Source organism: Cryptotermes secundus, unplaced genomic scaffold (assembly GCF_002891405.2).
Source record: "Cryptotermes secundus unplaced genomic scaffold, Csec_1.0 scaffold160, whole genome shotgun sequence".
NCBI lineage: Eukaryota > Metazoa > Arthropoda > Insecta > Blattodea > Kalotermitidae > Cryptotermes > Cryptotermes secundus.
Window position 1 is genome coordinate 1,659,271 of NW_019745080.1, and position 15,268 is coordinate 1,674,538.

At 39.7% G+C, this 15,268-nt stretch overlaps 1 protein-coding gene across 1 annotated transcript; it reads right to left on the bottom strand.

Moving 5' to 3' along the window:
- Positions 1-164: 164 nt before the first annotated feature.
- LOC111874883 (ribosomal RNA-processing protein 8) lies at positions 165-6,166 on the bottom strand. Its single transcript, XM_023870741.2, has 5 exons — positions 6,029-6,166; positions 3,747-4,456; positions 2,195-2,356; positions 1,325-1,561; positions 165-1,174 (listed from the first exon to the last, which is right to left on the bottom strand). The coding sequence occupies exons 1-5, from the start codon at positions 6,095-6,097 to the stop codon at positions 958-960; spliced, it is 1,395 nt and encodes a 464-aa protein (XP_023726509.1). The 5' UTR covers positions 6,098-6,166; the 3' UTR covers positions 165-957.
- Positions 6,167-15,268: the final 9,102 nt, after the last annotated feature.

The window sequence follows — 15,268 nt, forward strand, 5'->3', positions numbered from 1 at the left end:
TCAGCCTCTAATAGAAATGAGTGCCAGGAATCTTCCTTGGGGTAAAGAGTGGCAAGGGCATAAGGCTGACAACCTCACTGCCATCTGTGAGCCAGTTGTCTAGAAAATGTGGGAGCCTGGATATCTCACAACTGTATGGGCCTTCATGGCATGTTACAGGGATAACTTTACATTTATTTTACCCTGAAGATGGGTGTAGCTGGTTCTTCCAAAATATTGGTAACCACCTACCAGAGTACACAGCATCATAACTCAAAGCCACAATCCACATCAGCTGAATTGGTTCAGAATTTATTAAAGGATGGGAGAGCAGGAATGAACACAATATTTTTGTACACTGAGAAGTACAGAATGACATGTTTCATAAACATAACCTCACAGATCTGTCTTATTCATTAGTGCTTTGATCTAGTTGTGTTGCAGATGCATGATTACATGATGGAACTGATGAAGCTCTCACAACATCTATAAGAAATGCAGTTTTGACACAGCTCATATATTTCATGTTTTATTGCATCCTGCTGTGTGAATGACTATTAGATACTACTTGCTATATTCCTGTCGACACAACACCTTTCAGCAAGTGGAGTTTGCTGTCCAAAATATCTTCACTGCACTGTGTATTGTGCCAGACATACTGTACAGGGGGAAGGTTGGGTTGGGTTGGGTTGGCAGCTTGCATTCCTGGGAACTGTCGCATAAACTAATGCATGGAATGAACACTGACAGCTCACATGGTATGTTCAGCAGCTTCTGCTGTGGCCATGGATAGGGAATGGGTGCTCTTTGTGGACTGAAATACAACTGAGAATATGTGAAAAAATTGATAAAGCATGAATGAGAGTTGCCTATACTTAGAGTATTAATGTTTCTAAGCCTCCAGTATAAAAATATTAAAAATGCAATATTTTGGAGTGGTTTCTTTTTGGCATTTTATTTTCTAATATATACTCTTAGTTATCTTTTCTTATATAAACATGGTTTAAGGGTTATTTCTGGTAGCTTCTTTTTCATTTTCTTGCTAATGCATTTTTCCTTCTTGAAGTCCATGAAATAAAAGAGATTGTGTGACAAGTCTTTCAGAGTGTTTACAAATCCAAATTTCTCTAAGTTCTGGATAAATACCCGAACATCTTCAAAACGACTTTCGACTTCAGCTATCATCAGGAGGCCCCTGTAGGGAAAAATATTTAAAAGAATAGATTTAACATACAAGTGAAAAGTGCGTTGGTAATTGGATTAAGTTTGACACTTCATGAGAAGACAATGCTGGGATTCATAGAAATATCAGTTTTATAAAGAAAGATTTCACATAAATACCAACCCTTCTCTAAGCACTCGATTTGCTTCAGTAAGATAGCCACTTAGGTTGGTGCCCATGAGTGAAAGGCAGAAGACAGCTACGTCTACACTAGCATTGGAGAGAGGTGTGTGAGCCATGTTGCAAGCTGTCACCTCCTTTGACCTTGCCACTAAATCGAATGAATGCACCTTGTTTGGTATAGATTGAGCCAAATGTGCATCACCACAACCGAAGTCTGCAACCACGAGGCCTGAGGACCTGCACACAAAAACAAGTCATATATGTAACACTGTACCATGCTAATGAAGGTTATATATTATTATTATTATTATTGGAGGGGGTGGGTTTCCCCATGCACCGCGACTAATAGTCTATTGTACATCCCCCTTTGATATTCTACTGGTCGCCATACCCTTCTGGTACTGGTGCTCGCTATCAGCCCTGTTCAGCCAGCGAGGCTGGCAGTGGTACCCGATACTTCCCCGTCTACCGGAGGCATTGGAAACTACTTGGGCAGGAAACTTTTGCCTAATTTTGCTCAGAGGTCTCCTAGAGACATGAGGATCTTTTACGTGTTGTAAATCTACAACACGGGACCCACGGCTTAAAGTCCCTCCTGGAGGACTTGTTCCCTGAATTTTTCCGCCCTTAAAAATTCCACAACCTCCGCTGGGTTTGAACCCGCCTACCTTGAGTCATGAGGTGGGAACGTTACCCCTAGACTATGGAGGCTGCTTAAGGTTATATAGAAAGGAAGTCTAGTGTCATTAAGTAACATGCTTCTAGCAGGAGGATAACTACTGGTTACAAAATAATGAAACAAGAACAAGCCAAAACACTTTATAATATTGATGTGGGTAGCAGAAACTAGTTTCATAATAGTTAATTTACTTCTTTTTCAGAGCTGTTATGATGATGTCAAGTGGGTTGATGGGCCACTGTCGTACTTGCTGTTGGTAACCTTCATGGTAGGCAGTGAATGCTTCCGGTTCAGCTTCAAAGTACTCCTTTGCATCTTTCCCACTTGATTTGTATAACTGCTCATTGAGATATCTGAAATAAAGGTCCACCAAAGCACACATCCTCCATAATCACAGTGATAAACTCTCATGAGACTGGAAAGGTGACAGAAACACTCAAGTCAGTGAATGTCTGTAGATAAACACTGGCCTATGTAACACTATAATTTTTTTGAAGAAAGCAGTCTTCTGGGATTTGGCACCGTGTATNTTTCCTATTTCTATTGACTAGGGTGATGCCATAGTCATGTTGTACACAGAAATTTGGGAGGTATCTTCTTTGAACATGAGTTTTCAGATACTGTGATAGAGATTTCCTTCAGTACCTCCAGGTGAAGGTTGGGGAAGAACAAGGGTTAAAGGTAAAAAAAAAAAAGGTAAAGCTATTCCTGTAAGAGGCTGTCAAGGCCCATAGGGTTGTGAGAAATCAAGGCTCCCACATTTTCTCTAGACAACTGGCTCATAGATGGCAGTAAGGTTGTAAGCCTTATGTGCCGGCCACCCTTCCCCCCTCCCCAGGAGGATTCCTGGTAGTCTTATCTGTTAAAGGCTGAGTTGGTCACAGGCCCATAGTGTGCTTGGAAGGACTAGGTAAATTGAAAAAATCCACCTCATCAGGAGTCGAACCAAAATCTTCCAGCATGTAGCATAGTGCCTCAACCGACTATGCTAGCACATGCTCCTTCAGATTCAGTTAAAATGACAGGCATTTAATGACCTGCACACCACGACTGTCAATCAGCTACTGTGCATCCCCTCTCAAGGATTAGGCCCCAGGAATCTGACACTTCAAGTGAAGTATGGTACATTGCTTAAGGAGGCTTTTTGTTGGTCATTTGTCTTTATGAAATGTGTCCCATGGGAACAAATTTTTAACCTCTGTCACACAGGATGTGTAACACAGAGGTGATGTCAGGAAGCAATGCAACAATGCCTTCTATTTTATTTCATGCAACTTACATTTGAAAAATTAACACAGTATTCTTGAAAACTTTCAGTGTGGTCCCTGTAGCTAGCTGATGTGCATAAGCATGATTTTTGCACCATGTCATGTTTAAAAGTTAATGAGTTAATTTATTTCTTGATATGTATCAACAGCTTACGACTCTGTCAGCAGGTGGTGTACAAAACAATGTAACAAACAGAGATTAAAGTATAAATTAAAAAAGAATTTAAAAATGGCAAGGTGGTGAGATGATGATCTTGAATGTGGGGCTGTGCAGTGTGGTAGACAGATACCAACATTCCAGAGGCACCAGCTGGTACAAGACTGGTGATTATGTTCTGGGATGTGACCATGAGTAATTTGATAGGTGGAACATCCTGCCTTGTTAGATATGTACCAAACAACATAGTCATATCTGAGAACACAATTTTAATATTTATTGCTGTGAGAACTTATAAACTCACAACCCCTTATTTACCTAAAACGTGATGCTTGCAGTCTCTTCAACATTCTTTCGCGCAATGATCCGGTTTCTTTAACCTGCTTCCCTTCAGTAATTCTTTCTTTGCTTAGTTCTTTAGACTCTGATGTTTCTATCATTTGCTTCAGTTTGCTTATACTGTACAATGATTGGCTTGTTGATCCAGGTGTTTCAGAATTTTCAGTTTTATTATTCGTGCTCCTTTTACGTTTCTTCTGATTTTGATTTTTCCAGTTCTCCTTCATGAGTTTATGTTCAGAACCTGTAGGCATGTTTGAAATATTACTTCCAGGCAACAGTAGGTCATTTTGAGAAAATATCTTTCTTCTTTTCTTATATTGCACCAATCTACTATCAGATGAAGCTCGCCGTCTTCTCTTTCTCTTTGATACTACATTTGAATCAGGATTACATACCATCCTTTCATCTTCATAAGACTGATACTGTCTCTTGCTACATGACAGATTTCGCCTTTTCTCTTCTGTATTCTTAACCTTTCTTCTCCCAACATTTTGTACTTTGTTACCAGTAGTTGGCAACGACATTAAATTTTGGGTAACTTTTGTTGTTTTACTGCTTGCAACATTGGGAACAGATGTGTGTATATCCTGATTGACCTGTGTTGGGAAAAATTGTTCCTTTATGATCCTTTTAGTTTTAGTACCCTTCTTACTCTTCTTTTGTGTCTTTCTTCCATTTCTGGAATGCTGCAACAATAACAAAATCACATTAACAGACAATACAGTGCAAAAAACATGTCACACACTGTGTCATCACTAGATTTACTTGCACAAAGGCATATGTGATTGTTAATTTTTGTTCAATGTAGCAGAATTTTTAGTGAAATCATTATGTAAAAGCAAAGTTAAAAGTCTTTTTATGTTTTAAAGATAATAATCGTAAATTTCGTAAGTATGAAATGTTCCAATATTTTCATGTGTTCATTCCACAGAATATCTCCCAAACATTTCATGGGCCAAGAAAGGTGCCTCAAGTGATAATACTTCCAGTTTTTATTCAGAAGGTGCCTCAACTGAAGTTGGCCAGGGCATTGACTATTGTTGACTGAGGTTTTAGTGGCTTACAGCAAACTTTCCAGGTGAATGCTGGGATAGTATCTCAGCAAACTTTCCAGGTGAATGCTGGGATAGTATCTCAGCAGAGGCTAAGACTTCTTCCTTCTACATCCTTTTGAAACTCAATATTCATTAATGATCCTGACATCCAACATTATAAGTCTTAGCTAATGACAATGTTGTTAAATGAACTATAAAAATTACTTTATGATAAGTGACTTGCACTGAAGGATTAAGTGATTTAATTTTGTTCTGTATTGATACACTGAAGCCTTTACATAAAGGTTAAACTGAGCTTGGTACAGAGAAGGCTTAGAGAACAAAATATGAGTATGCGACAAAAATATTTATCAAAATATAATGTATAATTGTCTGAAACATTTTTTAAACGATCTATACATCACAAAATACAGGAAAAATAAATGATTACTTTATGGGAAATATTACCTCAGTCAACAATATACATTTCTGCCCACAATAAACGACATTACACATTACAGCAAATAATTTATATAGAAATAAAAAAAAAAATGTTTTGGAAATGTGTGTATTGGGAATTCACAAATATCTTTTTGCTCGTATTAGTGTGATACACTAACATGATGAATACAGCACCTTCTGTAAAACTGTGAACACTCTAGTAAATATTTTCTTGAAAGATGGGTATAGAATGCTATGGCAGGGGATACAGCACAATTAGTGCTTAGTACAGATCAGGGCTGAAAACTAATTTACTAGAAAAGAAAAAATGCCGTAAAGTGACATTTTGCTTCCCATTCTGCTTGGTTTCTTCCTTACTATTTCTTTCAGGCAAGACAGGCCAAAAGCTTCACCTTTACAGAATAATTAACAATATACTGACACTAATTTTTTGGTCACAGACTTTCAGTCATATCTTTTATCGTTCCATATCCTCATATCCTAAAAGTTAAAATTACAATTTTGCCTGTTCCAAACTTCGCCTTCTATTCATTCTACAGAAAGCACATACATTTAGAGTGATTTTGGATAAAATTAAAAAACACAAAATAATCTTTTTAAGAAAATGCTGTTCTTTTCTTCCTTCTTTGTATTGGTGCAGTACCAAAGAACACATTTGGAAACTTGGAACCGTTTGTTATTTGAGAATGACAATCCTAACCTAACATTTAAAGGAGGTACTTAACATGTCTTAATTATATTTATGAACATGTATTAACTTACGGATTCGAACCATTGAGAATACAAACTTTCGGAAGAAGCATCAAAATCCCACTTCGGAGTTTGAAACATAATACAATTTCAACATTAAGTACATACACGGCATCCCATAAACATTTCTCCTTAAATCCCTGCTACCCGCTTTCGATATAATATCGATATAGTGATCCATGATCGATACTGTTGGAATTGTTCCAGATAAATACCGTGTACCATCTATATTCTGTTCACGAAAACTTCGTTCTTTCCCGAGAAACATTTAAAGCAATGCAAGTAATAGCAGGGGAAGCTTGCATACGTAACGATTATTAGCATTATCAGTGTCTGTAGCGGTCTGTAGTGAATTGTGCGTGTAAGAGTAATGACAATATTTTTTGCGAACTGTGCTGGTCAAGAAAATACCGTGGACCAAAATCCAGAATTAATAAGTTAAAAAAGACAAACCAGATTTTCAATAGGTCGTAATAGTCGGAAAAATGTTGCTTACGTAAAATTGAGGTTATGCAGGCCTAATCAGCCAGATACACTATTGAAGGAAAGTTCTGTGATTCTGTGGAAGCCGATAATTCAGATTAGCTTGAGAGTTTTTGGAACAACGAAAAGAAAAAAGAACGCGACAAAGAAAGATCATTGGCGTCAGAAAAACATCGAAGAAAGGAAGATTCAAGTGCAGCGGAGAGGAAAGGGAATTTCAGAAAAGAACTCGACCAAGAAAAGTGATAGGAGTATATATATAAAAACCACTGTTCCTGTCTACAAGCGGAGAAGTGATTTTAACTTATATTCACAAGCTTCGTGAGAACGCTTGTAAAGCTAAACATGCAAGGAATGAGATGTATCTAGGGACAAAACAAAGGAAACATCTAATAAAAACCACTTCCAAAGAAAGCCATCCTCCAAGTAAGACAGATTGTAAAGGAACTAAACACTTTTTGGGTCATTGGTTAATATAAGCAAATGCTCACAGGAGTTCACAAAGAATAGAGGATTGCAAGAAGAAGCAAAATGGAACACTTTGTGGTTTAATGAAGAATCAGTCTGTCAGAATGCTCCTCAAGAAGATTACTTCCTGGAAGCCCTTCTGCGGAAACTGGATAAAATTTTAACAAACCTTATCAGATAGCAGAAACGCATTCATGTAGTTCTCTGCACGTTCAAAGAAATCACTACAAAGTAAAGGATTACACACAGGATGACAAAACCAATTGCATTACTAGAAGATCAGATAAATGTGTCTCTTACTTCGAGAAATATCAAGATAGAAGATACGCATTGCAAAAGATATTTCGACGTCCATCTCCAGAAGTTTCTTCTAGTTCCACATTACACCATTAGCACTCTGGGCGATGAGTTAGGCTTCTGTACAAGCAGAGAAATGGGTGTCGTGGATGATGATGAGGATGATTACAGTTTCCACAAGGAATCCACTGCTGTCGACATGCGTCGTGGTGATTTTTTTCAACATGCAACAAAGACCTATCTTCCTAGCATGTATATTAACAGGTGAGACTCTGAATATTACTTTGTTGTTTTATTTTTGAAGTCCGGATGTACTCATGATTTTCTTAGCTCTATTCAAGCAGATTCTGGGACATATCTTCAAATTGGCCACGAACGTCTCAATTCACTTAGGGCCCGTCACATTCATAATGGTATTCCCATCTTATGCGACGCTATATAACTACTGTAGTTAAAAAAGAAATCGTCAAAAAGAACTAAGGCTCAATCTATCCACCTAAAATTCGATATATTTTTTTCCTCTTAGAAACAACACAAAGAAAACAGTGCTTTCTTGTAATTAGAAAAGACTATGTTACATCCTATCACAATTGTTGGTCATTTACTTTGAGAGGTTTATAACCTCAGCTATGGACGCACTGCCAGAAATTTATTAGATATAGCCACAAAAATTGTCATCCATCACCGTATTTGTTATTATTTTTCATATGTTGTTTAACGACGCTGTCAGTATCGAAATTTTACAGCGACGAATGAGAAATTGGAAAAGATTTGAAAGGAAACGGCCATGGTCTAATGGGGGTATTCTCCTATCATTTTTCTTAAGGAACTGTGGGAAACAACGGAAATCCTTAGTCAGGATAGTCAGTGTCCAGGTCGAGATTCAAAGAGATTCCCTAACGAATACGATTCTAGACCGTCGTCTCTAGACAAGCTTGTTCTGTTTGTTATTCATGACACGTAAGATATGTGAGCACGTTTATGATTTTTCAGTTTACAAAAATTCAAACTTCGAGCTACAATGCTTCATCTGTTATATCTGGAATATATATTACTCTCATTCAGAAAATTGGGTATGTATAATTGCATATGCCCACAGGGGATAACTAAGAATAGAGGATTTCATGCAGAAGTCAAATGGAACGCACTGTGGTTTATTGAAGAATCTAAGTCCTGAAGAAGATTACTTCCTCGATGCTCATCTTATGAAGCTCGATTCAGTTGTAACAAGCCGTATCAGATAGCAACAACGCATTCATATAGTTCTCTATAGTTTAAACGAAGTCACTATAAAGTAAAGGCTTACATGCAGGACAGCAGTACTTTTGTAAATGTAATTTGCTTGGACAATTAAAAATAACTTGGCCGCTATTTCATACGTTATATATGTGTATCGTCTATGTTGATATTACTGAAGACAGGGAAATAAGCGATAAAAATGCAAAGTTTCATGAAAGTTGGACTTCTGTTTAAAAAAGATGTTAGACGATATTCTCACATGTTAGGGATTGTGACTCTAGATGGGATTTGGATTGGTAAGCGGATTTACTGGACACTTATACATTCAATCCCTAGGACACGCTATCTTCTCAGTCTTCACTATCTTCGACTGCAATCTAATTCTGCCAAAGTCAAGGTCAGAATTACTTACCTCCAATCAGTTCGTCTTGGCGGCAAGCTCTTTGAGACTGACGACCAGAGATTTTCATTTTCAACTGAACCCTTGCGGTAATTACTTTGTATTGCTAGTGGGGTGGGTCTAAGTCCCTTGTACTGCGGCCTCTTCTGGCCAATTTTACCAGCCCCAGATGATAGGTGAGGGTGATTGTGGAGCAACTGGTGAATGAAGATTGGCAGGGGAAACCGAAGTACTTGGAGAAAAGCCGCCCCAGCGCCACTTTGTCCACCACAAATCCCACTTGATCAGACCAGGGATCGTACCGGGCCGCCGCGGTGCGAAGCCAGCGACTAACCGCTTGAGCTACGGCGCGGCCAACCCTTGCGGTACTAGCCTTTACGTAACATCCTCTCTGACGAGAAGATGGGTTGGTCTCTTATGAATACGCTTGGCCTTTCGTTAAGTGTACGTGTAACACATATAGCGTGTTATTGAAAATTCTTCCCTTTACACTATACACAAGTCCTCTGTCAGTACAGGCTTTGCAGAGCAGATCATGCCTATCGTACGTGTCTTATTGACAACGGCAGCTTAGTCGTGTGAACGGTCGTAAGCTTGAGAGAGAGAGTGAGAGTGAGCGTGAGCGTGAGTGTGAGTGCGAGAGTGCGTGTGCGTTACTTTACGACTGGCGGTTTACCGCCAATCAGTTCGTCTTGGCATATCAGGCCCCTTGAGGCCCACGACCAGTAAATTTTCCCTTCAGTGCGTATAAATCTTTCGCCTTTTACTCCTGCTTGTTGCCTGTTGTCGTCGTTATATAGCCTCGGTTCGACCCCAACAGAGAGCACCGGTTGCTAACAGTTCCTCTATTGTTATAGAGATGTGCTTACCTCACCGTTGCATAGAAACGGTAGTTGCGTGCGTGTTCATATTTGCGGAGCCTGTTTACCGATTCTTTGACTAGCAATGGACGTCTGCTCTGGCTCCGCTATTCTGGCTTTCAGGCCTCATGTCACAATACAAATACGAGTGTGGCTGGTAACTTGAGTCCAACTTTTCTTACGAACAAGGAAAACAGGCTAAAGGATCTTCCTCCTGTTAACTAAAGTACTTGTGATATTTCTCTGTAGTCTCGTTGTAAGCCTTAATATATGTATATTTAAAGGGGACCGTAAAACAGATACTGCTGGTCCAGCTTATAGATGACTTTGATATAAACTGCGTCAAGTTTTACTGTATCTTGCTGCCTGTTTCCTTGGCGAGGCTGTTGGAGGATATATGTGTAACGCATTGTCTTCAAATGTATAAACTTTTGAACATTAATTAAACAGGTTTCAATTATACCTTCTTGTCAGAGGGTCAAAGGCACTGTAGCTTTGTCCACAGGCAGTTCCCTTAAACCACAGGACACAAGGTTTTGTATTTGATCACATGAAAGGCTTTATCACTCAGAGTATAACGTTAGCTTGTTGACGTGATTTACGTCTCGGTATAAGGATATGTTCACCTTGTAAATACAGTAATACTTCGTGTCAGCTTAATTCCCTGTCACTTCCACACCTTTCTCTACAGAGGTCTTACATGCCCTCGGAAATGGAACATTACGGATCTCTTATCCAGCCCATCCTAGGCGGCTTAAGGCGGGATCACAGAACCGAGAAGGAAGAGCGTATTATTACAAATCACAAATAAAAGTACACAAATGTTTTATCATGTTTTTTTGGTTGTAACAGGCCTAATACTCATACATGTTTCTAGTGCTCTACGTAAGAATCATTATTTATTGCTACTGTAAAATTTTCATGGCATAAAGATAAATAAGTTCTTGGAGGTAGGCCTAGGCCCACTGGGGCTGTAGTACCAAGGAAAAAAATATAAATAGGAGATGTTTTGAAAATGTGGGACAGTTCAGATATTTGGGAAGGAACATAACAAATGAAAACCAGATTCAGGAGGAAATTAAGGGAAGAGTGAATTCGGGTAATGCTGCTACCATTGAGTCCAGGACATTTTGTCTTCTTGTCTACTGCCTAAAAACATAAAAATTGGAATATTTGTTTCCTTTGGTGCTACAGCCCCAATTTGGGCTTTGGCCTACCTCCGTGAAACTCTCCGTTTCACTTCGGTTTACTAGATCTTAGACATTTGGTAGGACTCCTTGGGCGGGTGATCAGCTCGTCGCAAGGCTTCTACCTGTACACAAAGACAGAAAAACGTGCGCGCGCGCACACACACACACACACACACACACAAACTACTACACTTCCATGCCCTGAGTGGGATTCGAACCCACGATTCCGCCTTCTGAGCGAGCAAAGACAGTGCATGCCGTAGACCGCTCGACTACCGTGACCGTCCAAAAATTGTAATATACAAAACTATAATTTTGCCTGTGGCTCTGTATGGGTGTGCAACTTGGTCTCTGATATTAAGGGAGGAACATAGACTGAGGGTGTTTGAGAACAGAGTGTTGAGGAGAATATTTGGACCGAAGAAGGATGCAGTGACAGGAGGTTGGAGAAAACTTCATAATGAGGAGCTTTATAACTTGTACTCTTCTCCAAGTAAAGTCAGAATGATCAAGTCAAGGTTGGCAGAGCATGTAGCACGAATAGGGGGGGAAATGACTGCATATAGGATATTGGTGGGAAAGCCGGAAGGAAGGAAACCACTGGAAAGACCAAGGCGAAGGTGGGTGGACAGTATTAAAATGGATCTGAGAGGATGGGATGGTATGAATTGGATTAATCTGACTCAGGATAGGGACCAGTGGAGGACAGTGTGAACACGGTAATGAACCTTCGCTTTGCATAAAATTGCTGGGAAGTTTTGAGTGGGTGCACAATTGGCGGCTTTCAAGAAGGACTGACTCAGCTCCAAGAGTGAGTGAGTAAAATTTTTATGTATCATATGGATCATTGGATTTGTCTCAATGAAACAGTTGGCTCTAATAAAAGACAGTAGAAATTGTCTGTTATATAGCGAAATTACAGGCTGCATGTGATTTATTGATATTTGATTTAAATCAGAGTTTCCAAAAGTGGACGAAGTCACGGGCCCGAGTGGGGCAGTGACTTTTTTTTTTTTCCGGAGGCCGTCGAAAAATAGGTCAATAACAAAGATTTTAAATTGGTTTTAGGCTGTTGTCCTAAAAGACCACGTTGTTATTAACTTACAATTAATGAAAAAATTAGGCTTACTCTCATTAAAGTTGAAGACCATTGTGTCCTGAGTTGAAGCGCCGTATAGATTGAAAACTGCCCGGCGTTTCGGAGGAACATATCGCCTGCGTCTTAAGGGTCGAAGAGTTTTAAAAATTATTAAAAATTAACCGTAATGAAGTATTTGAGGATACTACAGCGGTGGTACGGTCTTCTGGTTCAAAAGCTGAATAGTTGGGAAAGAGATCAAAGTTTCGGAGGAACATAAAATTTGCATCTTCGAGGTCGAAACTAATCCATGCAAGAAAGTAGGCGACAAGCTGAGCATAGAAAATCAGGCCTGATACAGGCCAGTGTAAACCTGAAAATTTCATTCCACTTCAAGTCTCACTTTTGTAACTTTGATAGCCTCAGACTAAAAGAATTTGAGGTACTGGGCGGGTTGGCACAGCGGTTACGCTCTAGATTCGCATTCAGGAGATGCTCGCTTCGAATCTCGACTGGGAGATCTACTATTCTGATCGAGTTCTTTTATATTTCTCAGCTCCTTCAGGCATATGCTGGGATAGTACCTCGGTTAGGCCACGACCTCTTTTTCCAAATCCTTTCCAGTTCATTATTCATTAAATAGAGTTCCTGGTTACAGACCCAGAGGTTCATGTTCAATTCCCGGCCCTACCAGATTTTGTGAGAAGTAGTGGGTTTGGAACGGGGTCCACTCAGCCTCGTGAAGATAATTGAGGAGCTGTTTCAAGGAAATAGCGGTTCCGGTCTAGAAAACCGAAATTAACGGACGTGGAGACTCGTCGCGCTGACCACGCGACACCCTCTATCCGCTAAAGTTGACACTAATTTCGCCGACAAGCGGCGGTCGCTCGGTCGGTATAGTTCGCTTGTGGACTGAAGCCACGGAGTTTTTTTGTTTTTTTTTTGTTTTTCATCCTACAATTAATTTGGGGTCTTGACAACGTCGTTAAATAAGTCACAGACATACATCTGCACAACATATGTTTACTTTCGGACTGTAATTATCATGAGCATGTTGTAGGCCGTAACTCATATTTGCCACAGAGCTTCATTATCACTTGGCGTTGTTTCGACATGAACCGTGGGTTTCAGGAAAGAACCCACCCGCTATATCCACGATTTTCTTCTGTAAGTTAATGAACTCAGGTCTGAAATACCTTTCTCGAAATGTGATGCACAAACGCTCAAGGATTTAAGTTATCAATGGACTTACTACTACAATACTTATTATTCCATGCCATTTAAATCATTGTTTGCGCTCGGAAGCTTAGAAGGTTTTTATTCAAGTCGAGTATGTAGAACAGGAAGAATTCCGATCGGCTTACGAGTGATTATGTTGAATGTATACAGTGCATTGTAAGCTTTGTAATAAAGTAAACTCACTAAAGCATACTTTGCAGACATTTGGTAGCTTTTATTGTTCCATTGTGGACTTTGAATTGATTTGCTACCTAGAAATTGTATTGTTACGTATATGAATGTGATTGTAGACGGGGTTTGGATTGGTAATTGGATTTATTGAACGCTTACAGATCGTAACTACAAGTAACTATAGCGCTATTGCTAATTCATACACTGCAGTTCACTACAACACGCAATAAGTCTTTTCAGTCTGTATCGTCACCGGTTGTGGCTGGTGAAGGAGCAGCTTTCGTGTTCACGTCCTTGCTGATAAGCGATTATCTCACAGCTAACTAAACTCTAGATACCAGGGCCATAGTGCGACTGGAAGGATTAGGTCAACTGAAAAAATTCAATGACATCCGGAATCGAACCCGCGACCATCCGGCTTGTAGCATAATGTCTCAATCAACTGCACTACCGTGTGTCCCTTGTTATAAGCAGGTTAATATGGTTTCCATAGTAGGCAGATAATTTCTGTAGTTGAGCGACTAGTTACTGAAAAATAGGAACGTGATCCATGGGATCAATTCATATGATAATGGTGGTGAAGATGACGAAGCCATGACTATCCTAAACTTACGTCGATCCTACAGTGGTTCGTTCATTTCAGAACGTGCTCACTTTGGTGTCTGAAAGCAGACCAAGACATCATTTGGCTTACGTCAGGACCATCCCCCACAAGTACAACTACTCCCTTCCTCTTGCAACCAGAGTCAATCCTCTTTTCCGGCCATGAATAGAATCGCAGAAATTCCCCTCGTGGCAGGGCGGGATATTATCTGCACGGTTCAGTATGGTGACTGACCAAGGTTAAATCCAATTACACGCACAAAGAGCGCCTGATCTCCAACTCCGCTGCCCTTGCAGAAGACGCAGGCTAGCTCTTCCATGTCGCATCCTAGCTTCTGGTGGATTAAATTTTACTCTGACCACGGATTAAATGTGTGAGGTTATTTGGCATTGAGTTAAAGTTTTAGTACTTAGAAATTAAATGGAATAACTTTCCCCATGTGGAAGGATACAAATATGTGCTTGAGTTATTCTATGTATTTTGTGTTACCTTAGGTCAAAAAGTCAGGAGGTTGTCCGCCTCTGATGGAATTTTCAAGAAATTTAGTATTAGAAAATGGAAATGTTACTAATTTTTCGGAATATATCTGTTAAAATCGGACAACGGTTATGGACACTTCATATGTAGACCGACGTTTCGGGGGATTGTATTGCCTCATCTTCAGCGTCGAAGAGTAAGACAAGAAATTAACCAGCAAGCAGCACTGCATGCTACTTTCTTCATGATAGTCGCTTTCATGAATATGAAGGTAATACGTTACTTCGAAACGTCGGTGAATTTCTGTGGAGCTACATGGGATCACCTCCAACAGAATAATACTTTTAAGCAATATATCACATTCAGAATTACTGGGTTCTTGGACTTGTTCATCTCCCGGTATTCTAGAGACTAGAAAACACGACGTTTCGGAAACGGTCTGTTTCTGTCCTCAGGTGAGAGAGAGGAAGACACCTACCCAGCTTAGTCCCTTAGAAAGAGCTAACCTCAGTCACTGAACAGCCCCTGTCAGATTCACACAGCTATTTAATCACGTGAGACCAGGCTAATTCGGCGGGAAATAACAGGAAAATATGCAATATTATACACCATTGTCAGAACCCTTTAGGATCTAAGTTATCACATTCTCGTCAAAAAGCCTGAAACTTTAAGAATGCATTTCGATTAACTCCTGAATTGAGAAATGAAGGTCTGCAAGATGAATGGAATCAGGCAGAAATACAGAA

Excerpts from the sequence above, each read along its gene's own strand:
- LOC111874883 (XM_023870741.2), bottom strand. The coding sequence starts at position 6,097 with ATGTTTCAAACTCCGAAGTGGGATTTTGATGCTTCTTCCGAAAGTTTG. Across the intron at positions 4,457-6,028 it reads ATTCTCAATGGTTCGAATCC|CATTCCAGAAATGGAAGAAA; the intron begins GTAAGTTAATAC and ends TTATTGTTGCAG. Across the intron at positions 1,562-2,194 it reads ATAACAGCTCTGAAAAAGAA|GTCCTCAGGCCTCGTGGTTG; the intron begins GTAAATTAACTA and ends TTTTGTGTGCAG.